Raw genomic sequence first — 21,812 nt, 5'->3', positions numbered from 1 at the left:
AAGCATTCACTGCACACTCTGGGCTTGATATAAGTTTTCCTGCAGTTTGTCACCAAAATTAATGCCACAAAGTAGAAGGCAGGAGAAAGTGTCCCTATCATAACACTCCCCATCTGGAATCTCTTAGCAGAGGCTCAGAGCCCTGATGTATATCTGACACACAGTTTTTCCTGCTTTTCCCAAGAGAAATATGTGTAATGAAGAAAAACAAAAACATGTTAGGCAGCAACCAAAACATACCAGTGTAACCCGAGCCTCAGCTTGGCTCCTGCCCCTGCTGTCCTTCCTCTCAGACCTCAGCCACTTTCTGCTTCTTAGAGACAAAAAATCATCCACGCCCTCCCCTCCAACAAACAAAAACCAACCAAATCAGAGCTTTGTCGTTAAATCAACACAATAAAACCCACATTTGTTTTCCGCCGCGTAAAAAAATCTCTTGAGTAAGGAGAAGGTTAAATGTGAATCCACACATCTCCAGCCCTTCCTTGCTTTTCTGTGGGATTATATAAATAATTTACAACTCTTCTTAACGCAATTCCAAAATTTCAAGCACCACTGAGCAGCAGCATAAAATTTCTGTGCCTCATACGCAGTTTGGATGAGTCTCTTCCACCACGGCAATGCCGCTGGGCTCATCTTTTCCATCTTTTGTAATGTTTCAGTAGCCATAGGCAGATTCAGATGTCTGACTGATCCATAAAAACACCTTTTCCCTTATTTCCACAGTTCAAATGGTGAAGTAATAGCTTAAAAAGACTTACTCATAATTGCTGGGATGGACCACAACACCTGCAGGAATCAGAACGAGGCATAGCAGTGAAAAAATTATTATCTCATTGGATTGATGGGAAGCATTGAAAAATAATTGTCTTATCAGGGACCAGAATATTTGATAAGGACCAGGAAAAACAAAAGCTGGCATTGGTTTTTTTTCAGGGAGCAAAAGAGAAGTCTCAAAAATCAGCAAGTTCCTATCAGATATTTGTGTTAGGAGGGGGTGTCTGTTTTCAGCTGTTATGTAAAGCAAAACAGGCAATTCAACAGGTACCGCCTGTCACCTTCCCAGAGGAATTAACTGGGCCTTCCCTTGAGGCCACCGTGGAGAGGTTTCCTATGAACTGAACCGAGTTCCTGGGCTGGGGGTATATCTGACACCAGCACTCCTTCCATTCCCTGCAGAGGAGGAACAGCTGCGAGGCGGGCGTGGGGCAGCCGATGCCCCGTGGCACGAGATTGGCACGGTGCTGCAATTCTGCTTGCCATGGGAGAGGTCTCCAGGCAGGGAAGGAGCTTTCACTTGCAAGGTTACCCTGCCAAAACCACCTATTTAGCTTTGCACAATGTTCCTTAACGCTGCCAAGGCCGGTATTTCTGAGAACAGCGCTCTGGGGTTTAAAGGACAAGAAAATCCAACCAAAAAAGGAAAGCCCTGAATTAATGAAATTAGGGGAAATGTGGTGAGATTTTATACTCCAACTTTCCACGTTGCAGAAAACTTTTCAAAACCAACACGGATATTTTTCTGCTGTCCACCTCTTCCTAGCCCAGCTCTGCAAAATGCCAAATGGTTGGGATGGATGCAAGGAGCGTGTTTTCCTTTTCCTCTTTGGAAAGGACAGGAGTTGAACTGTGCCCAGGCCAGATGTGCTGCCAGCATGCCAAGGATGCAGAGGCCTCACTGCTCCTCTCTGCACCAAGATGAGCAGCAGCTCTTCATCATCCACCTCAGCCAAGCAGGAGAGATCATGAAGTAGGGACTCAAAGCATCTTCCTTCAAGTCCATGTTTTCATGTATGTATTAAGAATATTAAGAAATGTAGTTTGAAGTTGTATATTCCATGGAGGGGAAGGATTTTTAACAACACCTCAAGTATACATTTTTACAGTGGCCACACACATCCAATCTCACTGCAAGACTTCCAGCTGGCCCAAACCACCCACTCTGCATTGATTTGACTCAAAATGGAGCAAGCCAGAGAAAGGAACACAGTCCAATTTTTTACAGCAGCATCCAAGTGCCACTGAAGCTCCATCTGGGATCCCCCACATCAGCTGCTGAGATCTTTCCAGATGTGAGGAGGGCAGAGAAGGGAAGCAGGAGGAAGATGCTGTGTCACTGAGAAAGTCTTAGAACAAATTAAGTCTCCAAAGGCACTTAATAGCATTTAAATTTGCCATCTCCTTAGTCTATGTGCATTATTTTGGGGAACACCAGCTTTTCAAACCTTCCCTCCCTCCAGGAGAACACAGGATAATGTGTATGTGCAATAATGCATAAAAAGTACAAATATCCCAAAGAAAGGTGTATTGGACAAAGTGCTGGTGACCTGCTGTGTTGGAAGCTGTGCACGAGTGTTTCCCACCACAGTGCCAGCAGGAAAAACACAGCAGATACACTTGGAAAATCCACAGGGGCATTGCTTGCTGGAGCAAATGGCAAAGCAGACTTTGTTATCCAATTAATTTCATGTGAATATGCAAGGCTTTGTTAGAGCAAAAGTTCATTAACTTCCCTCTCCCCTGATTTCCTCAAGCACTGGTTTCCAGTACACAGGTATTGTACATCTCATTTCTTTCAACACCTTTTCTGTTTCCTTTCCACCACACAGCCTGACTAACCCTCTCTGATTGTTCCTTACCCTGATGATACTCATCCCTCTCCATCATGGTGTAACTAAACAAAGAATTCACAACTTCCCTTGTAGAAATTTGCAGCCTCTACAACAGTAAAATTCAGAACAGCATTTCTTCGTTCAGCCTTTGAAGAATCACTGCATTGCATTTAAACCTTCTAGTAAACCTTCTGTAATTAAATATGTCGTGAATAATCTAAAATCACAACCTGATGCTGGTATCAAAGTGGCTGTGATAGGACACAGAAAGAAGTGGGAAATTTTTTAGACAGGTATAAGAGTATCTTTAACCAGCCTGATTGAAATATCTGGAAAATCCAACCAAGATTTGAGTATGTGTTTTCTGCCAGGCTGAGACAAACTGCAAAGCTCAAGTACAAATTCAGAGTATTTTCTCTCAATTTAGCAAGAGATGCATTGGTTGAACTTAATGGGAGAAAAGGATCCTTAACCAGAGGAGCCCAGGGATATGAAAAGGCAGAGGAAAAACAAGCACTCCCTGTGCTGAGCGGCAATACATAATTTATAATCCAAATAAAACCAGGTTTCCATCTATTATTTGGAAGCAATGTTGACCTAGCACACAGCAGCACAGCACAATGAAGAGTCAGCCATTACTAATTACACTTGGTTTGTAAAAATGAACAGAGAAGCAGAGTTTATTTGCAAGGAAAGGAGCTGTTGGCACTCTGGCATTTGCTCCAGGAGTGAGGCTGGAATGCTGGAGCATCCCTCCCTGCAAGCCAAGTGCAGAACAGTGCCCAGAGGCACAAGCCCATCTCTCACCCAGTACAAATATCACCCTTGTATGATAGAGAATCTCCAGAGGGTGAGTGTCTTGGATCACGATGACTGATCCAAGATATAATTTTGTGTTCTTAATAAAAAACATAACACATCCAAACCCAATGTTTTGATGTCATAAATGTCCCTTCATACAGCAGAACAAGGGAGGTCATGGTTTACAGAATTTTAGTCAAGCTCAGTATGCAGAGCAACCAGACCTGCCAATAAAAAACAGGCTGGAGGGAGACTGAGATCCAGATCTCACATTTTCCAGCACCTCTTATCCACTTCCAAAATCTTTATTTCATACATATAAAATCACTGCTGAGAGGCAACAACCTCATACACCACCCAATTCTCAAGATGATGAAAACAACAAGGACATGATCACTCAAGTGGTCAAAATATCTCCACAAATCTCTCTTAGAGGGATAAAATCTTGGAAAGATTTTATGGGTGTAGAGCTGAAAGATCCTTGCCTTAAATAATAACGCACACATCACCCTGAAAGTGGGAATAAAACAAGGAGCTCAACCACTCTTGTTGCATTTGGGATGATGTGAATTTATTATTTTTTCAACCTTCTTTATTATTATTTCTTTCCATTTGGCATTAAAAAATGCATGTGGGATGTAGCAGGAATCACTGGATTGCATCTGTTTATCCTGGCTGGGGAAGATGGGGATGCTGCTTCCGCTGGCTCACTCAAAGCAGCTTTATAAACCCCAACAAAAACACCATCAGTGCTAACTAAGGAGGGATTTGTTTGCATCTTTCAAGAGAATATTAAATGTATTTCTTTATTGACCTTAATCAGCAAGTAAAACACTACATTAAAAAATTAAACTCATGTGAAAACAGCATTTCTTCTCTAAATAGATCTGCCTGCAGCTCAGGAGGAGGATGGAAAAGGAAACTAAAACAGTGACAGAAAGGAAAACCACAGAAAGAAACCTTTCTTTCTCTTGCTGAGCCTCATCCTCTTGTTTATAACTCCCAAGGAGAACAGCAGCACGATTGTCCTACCTCGTGCTGGCTGGATTTCAGCAGGAAGGCTTCTCTCACCCGGCCTCTGGCGTCCGAGAGCGAGGCCTCTGCCCGGCCATCTCTCTTTTTTACTGCTCCTTCTTCCACATCTCCCCCTTGGATGGCATCCAGGATAGGGGGAATACTGATAATTCACCAGCTTCCCAGGCTAAGGTCACTATAGTAATTAAAACTCAGGTTGGGATTGAAACAAGGCATGGAAAAATAATCCCATAGTATCAGGGGCTGGACCGAAAAAAAGGGGTTAAAAAGGAGAGAATTGGTGCTAAGGAGTTCTAAAATCTAAGTTTGATGATCAGTGATGTTGAGAATCAACATCACCTTCAGAGATTTCCAACAGTACTCTGCTGTCCCCTGGGACATTTGGCACAAATACATGGGGGACGCTATTCCTAACTGTATCAAGACCCCAATCCAACCTACAAACATACGGTTTGGGGGTTGTTACTGCATTTGCAATCTTTCCAGTGCCACTTTAGAAAAAAAAATGCATCAAATATAATTCACGTGAGAGGCAGAAAGAGGGAGGGAAATATCCACATGGAATGATCCACACATTTAAGTCCTGACTCACTGAACTCTTCACCCTCTGTGTCCCTTTTAATCCCATCTGGCACCAGCCCCCCACAAGACGCACAAAATTAAACTGCATTGATTCCATGGCAAGAAATGGGAAAGGAGGAAAAAAAAAAAAAAAAGGACTGATTTTTCCTGAAAACACTCTGAGCAATTGTAGGTGCCCTGCTCCAACTGCATCTTTGTCCAGAGAAATGTGGCTTGTAAGAAACTGAAGTGTGCATCTGGCAATCAGGGGTGAAGTTGAATTAACTGTGGTTTGAATCCAGTCAAATAAATGAAAGTCCTTCCAACTATGCCCATTAGACAGTTCTATTAAATGCAGTGACTTTTCTCAAAGCAAGAAACTTATTAGTAAGCTCAAACCTATTTTCTATTTTGAAATTCCAGTTGAAAGCTTGAAATTTAATTAAACTCTTTGGAAAAATTAGTGGTTAAGATCTTATGACATGATAACTATAGAGAAATTTAAAAATTACAACCTTAAATCAAAATATAGACTTATGGCTCCTTCAGTATTTGCTCTCACAGATCCTCATGCCTCAAGCCAGGAGGTGAGACGTCCTATTTATCCAAAAAGCTTCTCCCAGCTCCATTTCTCTTGCTGAACAGACACGATTAACATGGAAACCCAGAAATATTTCACTTACTCATAATTCTATCTCAATGAAGCTTTCCCAGCACCAAAAATCCACTGAGGGGAGTCGATCCAACAACCCACAAGAGTTTTGCAGCCTAGATGGAACAAAAAGCCTGCCTATTCCTCAAGTACCCCCTGCCCAACAGGGTCAATCTGCACAGAGCAGGACAAACACTCCATTTGCTGAGAGCTCATGGACGTCTTTAAAAGCACAGTAATCAATAAAGGGCAGTTTAAAAACTTCGTCCAGGGGGGCTCTAATGTGGTGGGGATTAAGCAGCTACTGACCCACACTGCTCTAAACTTGAAAATGGACCCCAGTGACAACCTCATTCTGATTTAGAGGGACAGGCAGAAAGAAAATAATGAATTTTTATTTCATATTTCTATATCTCATGTATATATTATATCTATTTTATATTTTTGTATCTCCTATGTTATATTTTTATTAATATATCTTGTACATCTATTGTATATTTTCTTTCAGTATATCTAATATTTGACAATTTAAGGAATGCATTTTTGTTGCAGGCTAACATGATGCAGGAATTGCCATGTCCTTAAGCCCAGAGCAACCACAGCGAGTGCCACTGAACCAAGGCTGTTCCCATCAGTAAAATCCCCTCTGTGTCCCACTTCCCTCCTGACTCATCACCTGGGGCATGCACCAAAAATCAGAGTAATCTGAACTCACGTGATTTATCATTTCAAGCTCTTCCAAGGAAAAACGTGGCTCTTGGCCCTTGTTAATCACATTGTCCGTTGGATAATGCATTAACTCAAACATCCAAGTGAGCATCCACTCTGTCGATAAACCCTGCTGATAAATCTAATTAACGCCAGCTGAAAACCAGGCTAACATCAATAGTTGTCTTTTTTTTTTTTTTTTTTTTAAAGCATTATGTTTTCTTCCCGTTTCATTGAAATTATTTGGCTTTCCTGGAGCAGATGAAAACCAGATGTTGCAGAGCGGGAAGGGCTGCACGAGCCAGCATGAAAACCCAGGACGGCAACAGGCAGGTCGCACCCATTCATTACCCACATATTTCCCTTCTGCCAGGAGGTTATTTCTATTGCATCTCTGTGATTACAAATATTATAATTGTGATGTAACCCTAGAAAGCCCCGGGTCGTCCCTCACAGCCCAGGGCCGCACGCGAGCCGAAAGGCGCCGGCAGAGTTTCTTTGTGCTGTGTAAGCACTTTGGAAAGCCTCGCTCCCTTCTCTCAGCCTTCGTGCCAATATTATGCTTTGTAATCCCTCCTGGAGCAGCCCAAACCCAGGATTAATCCAGGTTTAACAGCTCTTGGATGCCCACTTGTTACACTGAGAACAGTAAAGACAAGGAATTTGTGTGCATGGACACAAGGCAATTTAGGAAGTTTCACTGTATAAAACTGAAGGTGCACTCCCATTCCCCTGATTTTCAGGACAAGGAGGAGGAGCAGGAGCTGGGTTATTTAGCATTTTTAGCAGCTACATGATGCAAAAATGGGGAGCACTGGTGTATTATGAGTGCATTTAGACTGACTGGCTATATGCACCAGCAATGGGAATGGCAGGTGACCCTGTACCTAATTTTCAGACATCTGTCCCAAGACAGAAAGGACGTTGAAGTTCTTTCTCTTTCCATAATGTTAGTTTTTAATTTTAATCTAACGTGTCTAGCAATAGAATATTCTGATTTAAAGCAAACATCAGGTGGCAATCTGGACAGGAAGTGGCAGCAGGTCTTTCCACACTTCAATTTGCAGGAAAGAAAAGAGAAGGGAGAAAAGAAACCTTGTGCTGGATTTGCTGCACAATAATCACTGCCCATCGACACTGACAGCACTGGTGGGAATTACACATCATCAGCATCCCAGTGTTGAGCAGCTGCTATTCCAAGGAATCCACTGAAATTCCTTTAAAACTGCCTTAATTCATATGAATTCCACATCACAGTGATGTAGCCATGTACTGCAGCAGCATCTCCACTCGTATCAAACATGCAACAAACATAACTCATATTCCATTAGCAGATGCAATAATTAAAATATTGGACAAATTTCCACTGCTAAAAAATCTCTGAAATATTTTAACTGTCCATCAGAGCTGTGCTTCTCTATAGCATAAAGGGTTTACTTGTGTTATAGCTTGAGAATTAAGTTAAAATAAAGCTTTTTACATTCACATTAAGTCACAACCCAAAGAATGCAACGGGGTTTTATCTGATTCTATATGGCACCTGAGATGTTATATTATTATTGTTGTTGGCATTATTATTATTATTATTATTAGTAGTAGTAGTAGTAGTAGTAGTAATTATGAACACCTATGACACCAGCAATGCAGATCTGGTTTTGTATATATGTATATAAATATATTGCTATTACATAGATAATTACAGGACATATTAATATATATATAAATTTTGACTACGTTGAGTCACCTGCAATGCAGATATTTCCTTGTGTATATATATTATTACACTATTATTGCATTACATACATTAATATGATAAATATTATTACAGAGATTATTTTGAACTTCTTTGACACCTGCAATGCAGATTTGGGTGTGTGTATATACGTAATTACATTATTATTTCATATATTATTATGGCAGATATAATATATAGATTATTTTGGACTTGTATGTGACACCTGCAATGCAGATTTGTGTGTGTATTTCTGTAATTAATATATATGTCAGTATTATAGGAGATACTAATGTATTTTATTAATATTACTACAGGAGATATTAACATTTATTATACACATTGTTGTTGTTATTTATTTATTTGGTTTTGATATGACACCTGCGATCCAGATTTCTACCTGCTCGTGTATGAAGTGTCCCAAAACTTCCAAATTCCCATGGCAGGTTTTCCTCTAGCGCTTATTTGGAGAAACTAAAATGAAGTGCTCGTTATCATTTTCCCTGGATAGCACATCCTGGTGCTGGCCACCAGCCACAGGGAGCAGCGAGGCTTTTGCAGCCGATTGTGTGCATTCACCCACTCCTGATGAACAGTGAAAAGCACGGAGCAGGGGAAATCCAGCGATCCGGGACACGACGGACAAATCCAGCAATCCGGGACACGACGGACAAAACGAAGAGACGGCAACGAAACGCCACAAAACAACTCCCAGGTCGGGTTTGGCAGCAGGCTGGGATTAGATCACTGCGAATCCTGGCTTAAGGGAAGCTCCAGCATGAATTTCCTTACTAAGGTAAAAAAAAAAACTGGCTCAAATTTATGACCTGCTGGCAAGGTTACCTCTATCCCAGAGGCCTCCAAATACCAGGAACACTCTGGCCCAGAAATGCAGAGTTCAGCCTAATAATTCAAACACATTCCTCCGAGCATCGCCAGCTCCGCAGCCGTAGCCTTGGAGATAAAGACAAACTCCGATGTCTCCAACTCCACATTTTTCAGAGCCTTAAACTAAACCAGAAAAGTGTGTTTCCAAAGTTTGCAAAGTTCCCTTTCAGTGTAGAAGTGGGTATGAGCCTTTGTAGAGAAGGTTGTTTTAAGGATACAGCACCAAATCTTCCCCATCTCCATCAGATTGAAACCACTCTACCTGTATTTGCTGAACAACACAAAAATAGTGCATATTCTGCTCTTCAGGACTATTTTCCAAATCTCCTTAATTAAAGAATAATTCAGTTTGTACACATAAGAAGAAAACCCTCAACTAAACCCCACAATTTCCCACAGGAGAGACTCAGGACTACTCCTTATACCTACCAGCCTGTATGAAGAATAACTGGAATCCTGAGAAAGCGCTAATTCTTAAAAAAAGGATTTTGTGTTATGAAATCTGCTTTGTCTCTTTTTGTTTTATTTCTTCATTTATTTCTTTTCTATTTCTTCTCCAAGCACACCAGATGCTTTATTGAAGTCTGGATCTGTTCTGCTTTGGAAACCACTCAAGCAACAAATATTTGGGAGACAGCTCCCAACCAACTTACCAAACCAAAACTTTGCTCCCCAAACCTGTTGTTTCTCAAAAAGAAAAAAAAAAAAAGTTTTGATTTCCTCAATGATAAAGCAAATTAAGTATAAACATTTTATCCTTATGTTGGACGTGAGCATTTTTACCCAGCTGCTTTCATTCTCCTTTGTTATCCTTCACAGAGATCCTTGGCTAAGATTTTTCTCCCAGTTAAAAACCTTAAGTAAATCTGCCCATTTTGGGACAATCAGTAGATCTTTGGTCTCTACCACAAAGTCAGTGCACAGGAGTCACATTCTTTTGTTCTTATTTCCTCCTTTCAAATAAGAATGATGTGGATCTCGACAATACTAACAAAAAAAAGTTTAGTTTTTTAAAAATTACATTATGGGCAGAAAATGCTCAACTCTTCCTTTTTGCCTTTTAAAAAAAAATATATATACATATATATGTTCTATAACTATAAATAATGTTTTTCATAACAGCTAACAATCCTGATTTGCCTTGTGCTGTGCTAAATTTTTTATTATTTTGACTCATAATCAATATTAAGAGCTTTTTAGAGTCTTGGATCTTTTCCTCTATTATGGCTTTCCTTATGGCCATTGATAGTGAAGCTGAACCCAAAAAGACCCATTCAGACTTATTAGATGAAGACTGTGCCAGTTCAGGAGATCCCTGAGCTACATTTGCCTGCAAGCAGTGGGACTAGCAGGCAAGTCTTACCCTGCCCTGCCTCACGTCTTCCCAGGGCTGGGGTGAGGATGAGGTGAGGCCTTCGTCTGTGGCAGAGCAGAGATCCTTGCTGGACAGGAGGAAGACTCTTCACTCCCAAAGAGGAGCTCAAGCTCCATGGGAGCAGGGAGCGATGGTGGGACACCAACTACCCAGGGAGAGTGAGCTTTGTTAACTCCACTGATGCAAAATGGACATAATTTGTTTTTTATACTTTCTATGTTGAAAATACATGATCTACAAAAAGTCTCCACTGTTTTAAACTCTTCCAATTCTGCTTGTCCTTTCATCTTCCCTATCACAGTCTCTGCCCAAAGAAGTCCAAATCCCCAATCACAGTGACAAAGCCAAAGGCTCAACTGTCTGGCACAACATTTATTCCTCATCCATCTTAATTAAGGGAATAGAAGGGAGCTGCAATCTGCTGCTGCCGTTAAGGCAGATCCCTTCCGCAAACATGGCAAACAATGATTTTATTTGCCTACCCTGAATTGCTGCCATGAGCTCCTGAGAGACTTGTGCAACGTGGAATTGGGAGAGGATTGCTCCACCGCCCTCCGCCGAGCTTTAACTTAATCTCTACGTAATATTTAACCTTAAACAGCAAACAAATCGGAGCAGCTCCCTGCCTCTGCCTTCCTGAAGTGCCTTACTTCTTTTAACTGATTCCTCTTGGATTTGGCAAAACCATTGGGGCAAATCAGGAGGCACTTTATTAAACTCCTTTATATCCTTAAGATGTTGAAACAACAAAACGCAATCCACCTGCTGTAGAAGAGGTGCACAATAACACCCATACCAATAATTCCTGGGTTGAGGCATTTTCAGTGACACAACCCTAAGTGACAACTGTCATCACGCTCCTCAGTGAATGCACTGACTTCTCTATTCCCATAGGAATCATATGGGGAAAGAAGATGCACACATTGCATCACTGCAGAGCTGTAGTTATCACAGAATCATGGAATCACTGAGATTGGAAAAGACCTCTGAGATCATCAATCCAACCTGTGATCACCCTGTCAACCAGACCATAGCACTGAGTGCCACGTTCAGTCATTCCTTCAACACCTTCAGGGATGGGAACACCACCTTCCTGAGCAGCCCATTCCAATGCCTAACCACACCTTCTGCAAAGAACTTCTTTCTAATGTCCAACCTGAACCTCCCTTGAGGCAGCTTAAGACAATGTCCTCTTGTCCTGTCCCTCGTTTCCCGGGAGCACAGCTCCACCCCACCAGGCTGCACCCTCCTGTGAGTTGTGGAGAGTGGAGCAGGTCCAGCAGAGGCTGCAGAGGCGAGGAAGGGCCTGGAGCATCTCCCTGCTGAGGAGAAGCTGAGGGGGCTGGGGCTGTTCAGCCTGGAGAGGAGCCCCAGCTGAGAAGGGCCCTCAGCCCTGGCTGTCCCTGGGTGCAAAAAGGGGCAGAGCAGGGCCAGGCTCTGCTCCGGGGCCCAGCAATGGCACCAGAGCCATGGGCAGGGACCGAGCCTAGGAAGTTCCACCTGGACAGGAGGCAGAACTTTTTCACTGTGCAGTGACCAAGCACTGGACAGACAGAGCTGCCTGGACACAATTCCTGTGCCCTGCGCTCTGGAACAGCCCTGCCTGAGCAGGGAGGTGGCACCAGGTGACCACTGTGGTCCCTGACATAACTAACCACACTTTCTCTGTCCCCCACCCTGCAAAATTAGCAACAACAATTTATTGTTACAAGTAGCAATTCTTGCCCTATAAAATAAGAAGGGGGAACCTCGCTCCCTTAAACATCTGGAGGACAGAGTCAGAAAATCATATCTGCTCCCTTTGGGATACAATTTCTGAGCTCAGTAGGACACTTTGAGCTGTCAGGAGAGGGATTTGCTCCCGGGGCAGCAAATCCAAATGCTTTCCCAGAGGTGTTTAGGGGACAGCACTCCAATTCCAGGCTGAGAAAAGCCACAGCGATGGCAGAAACCGTTAAAAAGCCCAAATTTGTCAAATTACCACCAAAGCTGGGTGCAGTCCCTGTCTACAAAGGCTCCTTGTTCCCAGGCTCTTCTGTTCCCCACCAAGGGCTGCAGCACAGCACCCACCTGGCATCCACCCAGCACCCAGCCCAGCATGTCGATTCCAATACAGGCTACCCAGCCACGAGAAAAGTCAAAAGGGTCTCAGTACATGCTCCTGAAAACAGACAAAAAAAAAGTCTATTTTAACGGGGAGAAGGGGGAGGGGGAAGAAACAAAATCCCTACTAAGGCATCAACTCCTCACTCCATGACTAGAAAAACATGGTACTGTATTAACTATGCACATTAGGGATAAAAAGTCCTTGTCTTGGTTATTAAGTCTTCAAGGAAGCCTTACTGAACAGCAGCAACATGATCTTTGATTGAAAACATTATTTATCAAAGTGCTACATTATAATTACAGCATTTGTTAAATAGAGAGAAAAAGGAAAAATAAGATGTCAGAAAATGAGCCCTTCCTTCATGTTTTGTTAAATGTGCACCTTGATATTCAAGTTTTACTAGAAAAGCTGACTACAAACCCAAATAACAGACACACTGGTGGAATAAGACAGAGAAAGATATTTAAAAAATGGTATTAGAAAGTAAATTGTTCTCTAATACCATATAATACTGAGCATCATCTCAGTTTGCATGAACATGTGGTCCCTGCCAGGGTCAGATTCAGGGTTATTTTGTATTTATAGAATCTGGATAGTCAGAGATCCTGATACTTAGTGATCCATAAAGTCTGCCTATCTAGAGGTCCATAAAGTCAGGATGTCTTGCAAGGTGAGCACTCCACCCAACAAGGGCAGGGTTTATTTGGCATTTCCCACCTGGAAACAAAATCGCTTCTAATTTCTAAGGGTGGAGAAAAAGCAGCTTCATATAAACCTGCTTTAATAAAAAATCCATCTCCCCACTGTCATCTCAGGAAAGAAACACCAATTTTTGTCATTCAATTGCAATAATCTGGACTTTGTAGTAATAAAACATTTGCTGAAGATAGCATGTAATAAAAAATAATAACAATATTAGGCCCAGGCACTGATACAGCCCATCTGGATATGGCAGGAACACTCTACAGTGAAAATATTGAATAATTCAGTGTCAGAAATAAGGATGAACAAGATGCTGTTTGATACAGAGCCTGAAACTGTAAAATCTCCCCATCTGAAGAATCCCAGCATTTTGCAAGCACTGGTGAAAAAGCAGTTGGTGCCTGAGCCTTGCTGTGGGAGTCCTTTGTGTCAGGCCTGCACAAATTCTTCCCACATTAGGCATCAGCTGGATAATCTCCGTGTGCTGCTCTCTCTCTAACCTTTCCAGGCACTGGGAGGCAAGAATGCAGAGGGAAAAAATCCTGGCTGTTAACGTTCACACCTATCCCAAACTCAGATGGCAGAGTGGTGATAATTGCACACATCATCGGTCAAAAATGATCAAAAGTGAATAATGAGCAGAAGAATAAATCTTCCCTCTCACCTTCATATAAATCTAATTTTTTGGATATGAAACTTTTAGAGAAACACAATAAAAGCCAATTATTTAAAAATTAGTGTACTGGAAGTTGAACATTGTGAACTGAATCAGAGAATCTATTTTCTTTTGTTAAGTTCCATTTTAATGAAATTTGGTTACCTCCCATTAATGCTATTCCAAGTAGGAATAGGGAAAAAAAAGGGAATACAGTCAAAGTTTACATCCCATTAGCATTATTCCAGGTAAAAATATGAATAAGGTTCATTTGCAAATGTTACTTGTCACAGGCAAATAATGGTACCCTAATTCCTATGCACTCCACAGTACAGGAGTTAAGGGTGTGGGATCTGCCAGTGGAGCTGGGTCCTCTCTCGGGTAACTCCAGGTCTGGCACACACAGGACAAGCAGCAGAGCTGTGTACACAGGGAGCTCTGGCCCCTCTATGCTGTCCAATGCTACCCGAACCTACTGGAAGTCCAGGACACGCCTGATCATTCCAGTTAATTGATTTTTTAAACTCGACTCAATGGTTCTTTGTTTGGCTCTGGAAACATTCAGCAGCATCCACTGCAATTCCAGCAGTGTGGAGTTGTTCTGCTCACACCTCGCAGGGCTGCACCTCCAGCTGCCAGGGATGGATTCAGCTGGAAGGACCCTGCACATTAGCACAAAGTCCTGGAAAATAACATTCAACATCTTCTAGATGCTGCCTGCATTTCCCTCTAACAACCCCATAATCAGGATTAAAGAAATAAAAAAAATAAAGGCTTTCAGCTTCCCAGGCCTTCAGGTGGCAACTCTGACTTCCCCCACAAAACCACAACACACACATTGCACAACATTGCTCCAGAAACCAAAAAGCAACTCCAGCTGCTGTTCCTAAGGTTCCTGTGCAAACCACCACCATTGGGAATGCAAATAGCAGGGCCATGTCTACAGAAAACTCTCTGCAGTTCTTTCCATAGCAATTCAAGCAACCAATTCCTTTTTTTCTGGCAGAGATGCTGCAGATGCATATCAGCTGTGAAGGGCAGCAGCAGCTCCCCTTGGCCACTGCCTGTACTCTGAGGCCTCTCCCAGGAACACAGCTCTTGGCTTTTTTTTTTTTTTTTTATTAAGCAACTGAGAGATCCCCACTGGGATGTCTGAAAAGGCAAATAAACAGCTGCTCAGACAACACATCTGCTGTGTGTAGCTGCTATGGCTTTACTCCTGTGACAAATGAGATGCTGAGAAAGCGACCAATGGTAAAATAATCTGGTGCAGACTCCTTTAGACCAAGGTTAATCTAATACCTGTCTGAGGACCTCTGGGCATACCTGAGGCAGGCAGGATTTTTCTACTTTTGCAGTTTTATGCAGAATTGAGAAAAAATTATCAAAATATAATAAATTAACTTGCAATCAGAGCTCCCCAGAAAGCTGAAGCATGGTTCAGGAGGATGGAGGAGGATGCTTAGAGGCTGTACCATGTACCACTACAAGGTGATGATCCCATCCACATCCCACCTCTAAGGGTTACAGTCTATAAAAACAAGCTCGGAATACAACATAAACTTCATCTAGATGTTTCTAGCTAATTTAATTAAAGAGAAAACTGTTCCAAGTTCACATCAACAAGTTCCCTAGATATGGGATAAAATATCCCTGCAGGGATAAAGCACAGTTTTCCAGGCAGAGCACAAATTGAATTATGGCATGATTTGGATGGGAAGGGAACTTCAAAGGTCATCTAATCCAACCCCCTACCCTGGGCAGGAACACCTTCCACTAGACCTGGTTGTTCAACATCTCCAACCTAACCTTTTAATGCTTCCAGGGATGGGGCAGCCACATCTTTTCCAGTGTGAAGAAATGTTTCCCACCTAAACCTCCCCTGGCACATTTTGAGGCCATTTCCTCTCGTCCTGTAGTTCCCTGGGAGCAGAGCCTGATCTCCTCTAGCTGCCCCCTCCTAGCAGGGAGCTGGGCAGAGCCAGAAGGTCCCTCCTGAGCCTCCTTTTCTCCAGGCTGAGCCTCCCCAGCTCCCTCAGCTGCTCCTGGTGCTCCAGACCCTTCTCTGCACAGGCTCCAATCCTTCCACGTCTTGTTGAGGTGTGGCACTCTGGGCTCCTGACGGAGGATCAAGCTGAGCTGTCATCTTCACCTTAAGTATTGCATGGAGTCAATCAGAAACAGAATGGAATTGCAGCACGTGGAACTCTTCCTCAATTAACTGCACAAAATTACGGATTTTGAGGAGCTCGGGCTTGAAACTAAAGAGCCAGAGTGTAAAATTTTAGTAAGCTCAGCTCTGCTGAAGAAGCAAGTTCTTACAGGGCAAAATATGTTTTATAAGAAAATGGGGAGAAACTGAGGAAAAATATAAAGAAAATAATATATTTTTTAAAAAAAATTTGATCTTGTTATTGGAAAAAATAGCATGATATTTAAGAAATATAATTTATTTTAAAATATATAAATATGCAAGTATTTTAAAATCTCATTTATCACCAAAAGAAGCATACTGCAACCACTCCAAGGAGCACCACTACAACAAAATTTTCCTATTAAATACCACTAGAGGAAAAAGAAAATCCATAGGATATACATCAAATACACTTTAAAAGGACGCGCCTGGTCTCAGTACACACCTCAAAGTACGTGCAACTAGTGAATGATGTCACCATGTTTAGAGGGCAGTAACAGCTTGTCTTGACAGCCATCCCCAGAAGTCCAATTTGGACAAGACTCAGGAATCTCATGCAACAAAAAAAAAAAAAAAAAAAATCCCAAACAATAGCCTGAAGCTGTTCAAAAAAGGTAAATTAGGAAAACAGAGAAGTTGCAGGAAAAAAAAAAATCTTAATTTTGCTCCACTTCCGCTCCTGCTGTGTGAGCATGACAGCAAAGGCATTCCCAGGAACAGGAGGTTCCGTGCACTTGTCCTGCCAGAGACACTTTTCAAGCAGAGAAAGAATTCAACAGGTCCAAGTGAGCTGTTGGTTGCTCCAGTCCCTAAATCAGAAGCCACACCACAAAAAGCTGTGTCGCTGCCTCTGAAAGGCAAACCTGAGCTGAACACAATCTGATCTTAAATATGCAAAGGGAAAACAAAGGGAATGCAGAAGGTGTCTGGAGGAGAGAAGAAGAACAAAGGAAAAGAAGAAAGAAAAATCCCCAAAAGTTTGGCATCTAAACTTCCAGAGTTTATTCAATTTATTTCAACCACAACTCAAAAGGTCAAATCTGCAAATGCTTTGCAGAGTAATGCAACCCAAAGCTCTGCTGTCAAGATCCCTTTCTTGGGAAGTTCTAGAAAGAGAAGGAAAAGCAGAAATATAGCCACTTTATCTTTCAGGCTGCCTGATTTGTGACTATTTGGGACCAGTGCTGGCACAGCAGAAGAAATTCTGGATTACCCCCACTTTTTCCAAGAGGCCTGGAAGCAGACACAGCACAACAGCAGCCGTCCAGCTGCCGGAGTGAAGGAATGCAAACTTCTGTTCCAACAGGAAAAAAAAAAAAAATAACAGATATGATTCAGGATTTTTTTCCCTCAAAAACAGCTGCAGATCTTGCGAAAGGAAAACAAAAGGCTGGAGTGCATCCCTGCCCTCCACCTCATCCCAACACACACAACTTGCCAGACACTGGGGCTTTGAGCAACCTCCTCTAGAGGAAAGGGAACCAAGGAGACCAAGGAGAGGAACTACAAAGCTGCTTTTTAAAGGAAAATAATAATAAAAATTAGGAAGGAATTCTTCCCTGTGATGGTGGAGATGCCCTGGCACAGGTTAAGCAGAAAAGATCCAAGCCCCATTCCTGGAAGTGTGCCAGGCCAGGTTGGACAGGGCTTGGAGCAACCTGGAATAGAGGAAAGTGTTGCTGCCCATGGCAGGGGGAGGAATGGGATGATCCCTTCCAACCCAAACCATTCTGTGAATGGTTCCCAGAAGAGAGTGGCCACCACCAGAGCAGGATTCCCAACAAACCATTTGTCATGCCTCTCTCCATCGAAGAACCAAGCAAGTAGACCTATTCCTGAGAAAAGCAGAATCTAAGAAAAACACCATTCCCCAAACTTCCTTTTACCTTCCATTTCACAGAGATCTCTCTTCCCCACGCCCAGAATTCTAACCTAGACAGAGATGCTCCCTCTGACACTGCTAAAGAGAACTACAAAATTACCTTGGTCCAACATGACACATTAAACAACCTATCAAAAACTGAAGAGCATGGAAGTGTTTTAAATAAATAACAGGATTGCAGGTAGAATAACAGAACTGGAGGTGGAATGCAACAAACAGTCTTCATACCAGTTTTCTGAAATTAATGTGGTCAGCAATGTGGGTCACCACAGTAACCACCACTAATTATGGGAGCCTGGTCTGATGTTTGCTCATCAGCTCCAGAGAGGGAGAGGGAGAGGATGCAGGCACCAAACCACCTCCACGTATCATGGCTTCCAAGGACAATGGCACAGCTGCAGCTGACACATCACCCATGAGCAGATGGGCTTTAAGCAACAAAATTCTAACCAGCAAAGCTAGCAATTCCAAAGAAAACCATCTCAAAGACTATGGGGCAAACTCATGACATTAATTAATGAATGCTGGTATCCCAGTTCAGAGTTTCATACCTGAAAAGTTGATGGCCAAATTTATCTAACCTCTAATACACAAGAAGAGTCCTCAAAGTAACCAGTAAGTGGCCAAATCAAGCACTCATGGTTAGAAAACACAAATATGACCACGAAAGTTACCTTTGATTTCTTTCCCAGCTCAAAGAAGCTGACTGCACAGAAACTCCATAAATACAACATTATCAATACGTTGTGTGCAATGAATTCTCTTTTCAATATACTAGAAAATTGCCACTGATAATTCTCATTTCCATTTTCCCACTGAGAAACTACCAAGATAAACCTGCATTGAGAAACACTTGAGTGAATACAAAGCATGAACAAATTTGGCAGCAAGCCATCTACTATATTTTTGTTTTTATCCTCTTTTTTTTTGAAGCAGGTAATATTCTATAGGTGGAAACAACCTTCTCTCATTGATAACACTGTTGACACTTTATTATCAGTATTTAGCAGATAACCACAGAGTTAAGTGTCACAATAAAATCCCAACTACTCAGGTTTGGTTTTTTTCACCGTTAAAATATTTCCACACTATCATTTCCATCTTACCTCAAGCACTGGGCCAGCTCCAAGAATAATCTGTTCTACTCCACTGGCAAATCCCTTCTGGCTGAGGGCAGTGAGGTGATGAATCAGAAAGTTGGTGCTCTGTGTCTTTCCCGAGCCACTCTCTCCCGAAATCACGATGCACTGGTTCTTCTTCCTCTGGAGCATAGCATGGTAAGCCACATCTGCCACAGCATAAATGTGGGGCTCCAGCTTCCCCAGCTGATGGTTATCGTACATCTTCACATACTTGGGGTTATAAATAGGTAGGAACTTGAAGGGATTAATAACAATGAGGATGCTGCCAACGTAGGTGTAGATTTTTTCCTGCTTGAAGCGGTTTCTGAGATTTTCCAGGAGCGTTTTCTCGTTCAGGTCTGGCAAACCACACAAGTCATCGTAGTCCTTCTGCTGGGGCTGGGGGAGGAAGCCCCGCTCCACCATCCTGCGCCGCTCCTCCGTCACCCGCAGCCAGGACTGCAGGCTCCCGTAGTGGATGGAGCCATCCAGGTTCTTCTCCCGCAGCAGGAAGCGATAATCCTCGCCGCTGCTCCGGTTCTCCAGCGCCATGCGCGGCCACAGCATCATGCGCTGCACCGGGCAGTCCGTGGGGTTGAGGATCCATTCCTCCCCTCCAAACTCCTTCACTTCGGCCAAGACGTAACATTTTGTTTTCTCGAGCTGGAGTTTGTTGATGAGCGAATCGATCACCTCGGCGGCCGTGGACGTTTTCCTGGCGGTGATGGGGCAGTAGATTGTCCCCTCGGCGATGCTCCCGGGGTAGATGTGCAGCGTGTACTCGCTATCCTCAAAGCGTCGTCTGCCTCCAACATCATTTACACTCATATTGGATCCTTTCCCATCAGTCCCTGTGCTGCATAGTCAGGACTGTGCTCTATCTTGTCAGGTCATCATGTTAGCAAGGCTGAAAAAAACCAAAATAAAACCAGTTAGGTGTTATCCTACAAATACCCCAAAGCTGTAGCAGATAAAGGTATTCAACACCCAAACACTACACGGACTCCCCCTACTCAGATGTAACTCCCACAGCACCTCATGCTTTTGTTAATTTTGCCCCCAATCTGAAGTATCAGAAACACCCTCTGACTTTCAGTGAAAATTTTGTGAGCAACACACCAGGCAACCTCCTGAATCAATCCCATGGGTGCATGGTACTCAGCACCAAAAAATTTAGCTGCTAAAACAAAATGACCATCACCTTCCCCTGCACACCCGGCCCTTCTTACAGATGCATTTTTTCACAGTCCTGTGCCAGTGAAGAGGAGATAAACTCCTTTCCTTCCTGTCCAGGAGATTTTGAACCCATGATGATTTAACCAGCAGAACTTTTTCCCCTAACAAGTCACCCTTTTTCAGAGACGTCCATATCTCACACTGGATGTGAGTTATTGCAACCAACTCCTTTGTTGCCTACATCGCACTTTTTATTTCTCTTGTACTGCTTAAAACCAAACAAACCCATATCTCTGGCAATGAAACATCAAATGTACAGCTGATTTCTCAAATTTCATCACTACAAGAAGATAACATACCACCAGCAGCCCCAGATAAAAGCAAATTCAGAGTTAAAGGGCCCCGGCTCTCTACCAATTCTAGCAAACTCCAAACTGCCCTGGAAGATGTTAAGAGTTATTCCAAAAGAAAAACAAAAGGGAACTAGGGAGAAAAACAGGACCCTCAGAACCAGGATCTGGGCAATCAGGTGGAAGTGACACTTCATGCAGATTAAAGCTTACATGACACACATCCTAATGTTATTTGTAACGTTGAGCTTTTCACTGAGCACTGCCCCACTGGAGCAAGACCCCACAACTATGACAGTTCCCTCCTGGCATCAACAAAATGGTCAAGAAGAGTCAAAAAAACATTAAGTCAAAACCCACAACAGGTTTAGGGAACTTCAGATATTTGATGCTGGGAAGAGTATTCAAGGAAAGCATTTCACTGGTCACCCTGTTCCTGTAGTCTCCCCCAGGTTTCCAGATCCAGGACCTTCAGTCCAAGTACAGACATCCTCATCTTCTGCATCCACTCCAAGGCTGGGATTTGGAGAATTGTTTCATTTCTGAGGCCCTCAAATGAACAGCACTATTTTATGCTGTATTGTTTCTCGCTCCAATATTTCATTAAGTATATTATCCCCAGCCACGCGCACTTCAAAGCACAGAAATGAATATGTCCCAGTGAAATACATCTGGCAGAGATTCACGGCGCATTGCTTGGTAGCAGGACATACATTATACACTGGGAAGTGTTCCAGCTGCTTTCCTATAGCTTTGCTACAGGCACAGATGCAACAGGGATGATGTCAGGGAAGTGCTGGGTTGGGCTTGCTTCGTGTAGCTCTGCAACTTCAGCAGCAGCTTTTCACCAAGAAGGGGCAAACAAACCCCCCACTATACTTAAGCTCGGTAATTTCTCACCCAGATTTCACTTCAAAGCTGAGGCCAAAAGGACTGGCTATTTTTATTGATGTTATCAGAGCATATCCAAGACTGCTGACTCACGTGAGAAGTGCAAATAGGACTTTAAGTTGCTTACCTTGAGCAAACTGACCTTGCCTCCTTCCTCCTGCACACTCAATAAATACACTATAAAGCACCAGGCCACTCCACCCCACCCAAACATCTCTAGAGATGTTTATTCTGCATGGAATTGGTAACAACAAACACCTGTGCCTTCTGCATCCAAACAACTTGAATCCAGCAGGGTTCCAAGCCAAGCATGAACTCCATGGAGATGCTGAAAGCCTCAGCAGCTCTGGGACATGGAAGAGCCAAGTCC

The 21,812-nt window shown here is 42.8% G+C and overlaps 1 protein-coding gene across 6 annotated transcripts in view; it reads right to left on the bottom strand.

Annotated features, from left to right (window-relative positions):
• The window catches only part of MYO9A (myosin IXA), a 175,289-nt gene that overhangs the window by 123,522 nt on the left and 29,955 nt on the right, over window positions 1-21,812 (bottom strand). For all 6 annotated transcript variants that reach the window (XM_021554201.3, XM_021554204.3, XM_021554202.3 and 3 more), the window contains exon 2: window positions 19,011-19,932. In XM_021554201.3, coding sequence (XP_021409876.1) covers window positions 19,011-19,853 — 843 coding nt within the window. In that variant the 5' untranslated portion in view covers window positions 19,854-19,932. The remainder of the gene's footprint in view (window positions 1-19,010; window positions 19,933-21,812) is intronic.

Source organism: Lonchura striata, chromosome 11 (genome assembly GCF_046129695.1).
Source record: "Lonchura striata isolate bLonStr1 chromosome 11, bLonStr1.mat, whole genome shotgun sequence".
NCBI lineage: Eukaryota > Metazoa > Chordata > Aves > Passeriformes > Estrildidae > Lonchura > Lonchura striata.
The sequence above is the reverse complement of the archived record's forward strand: the minus strand, read 5'-3'. Positions and strand labels throughout refer to the sequence as shown.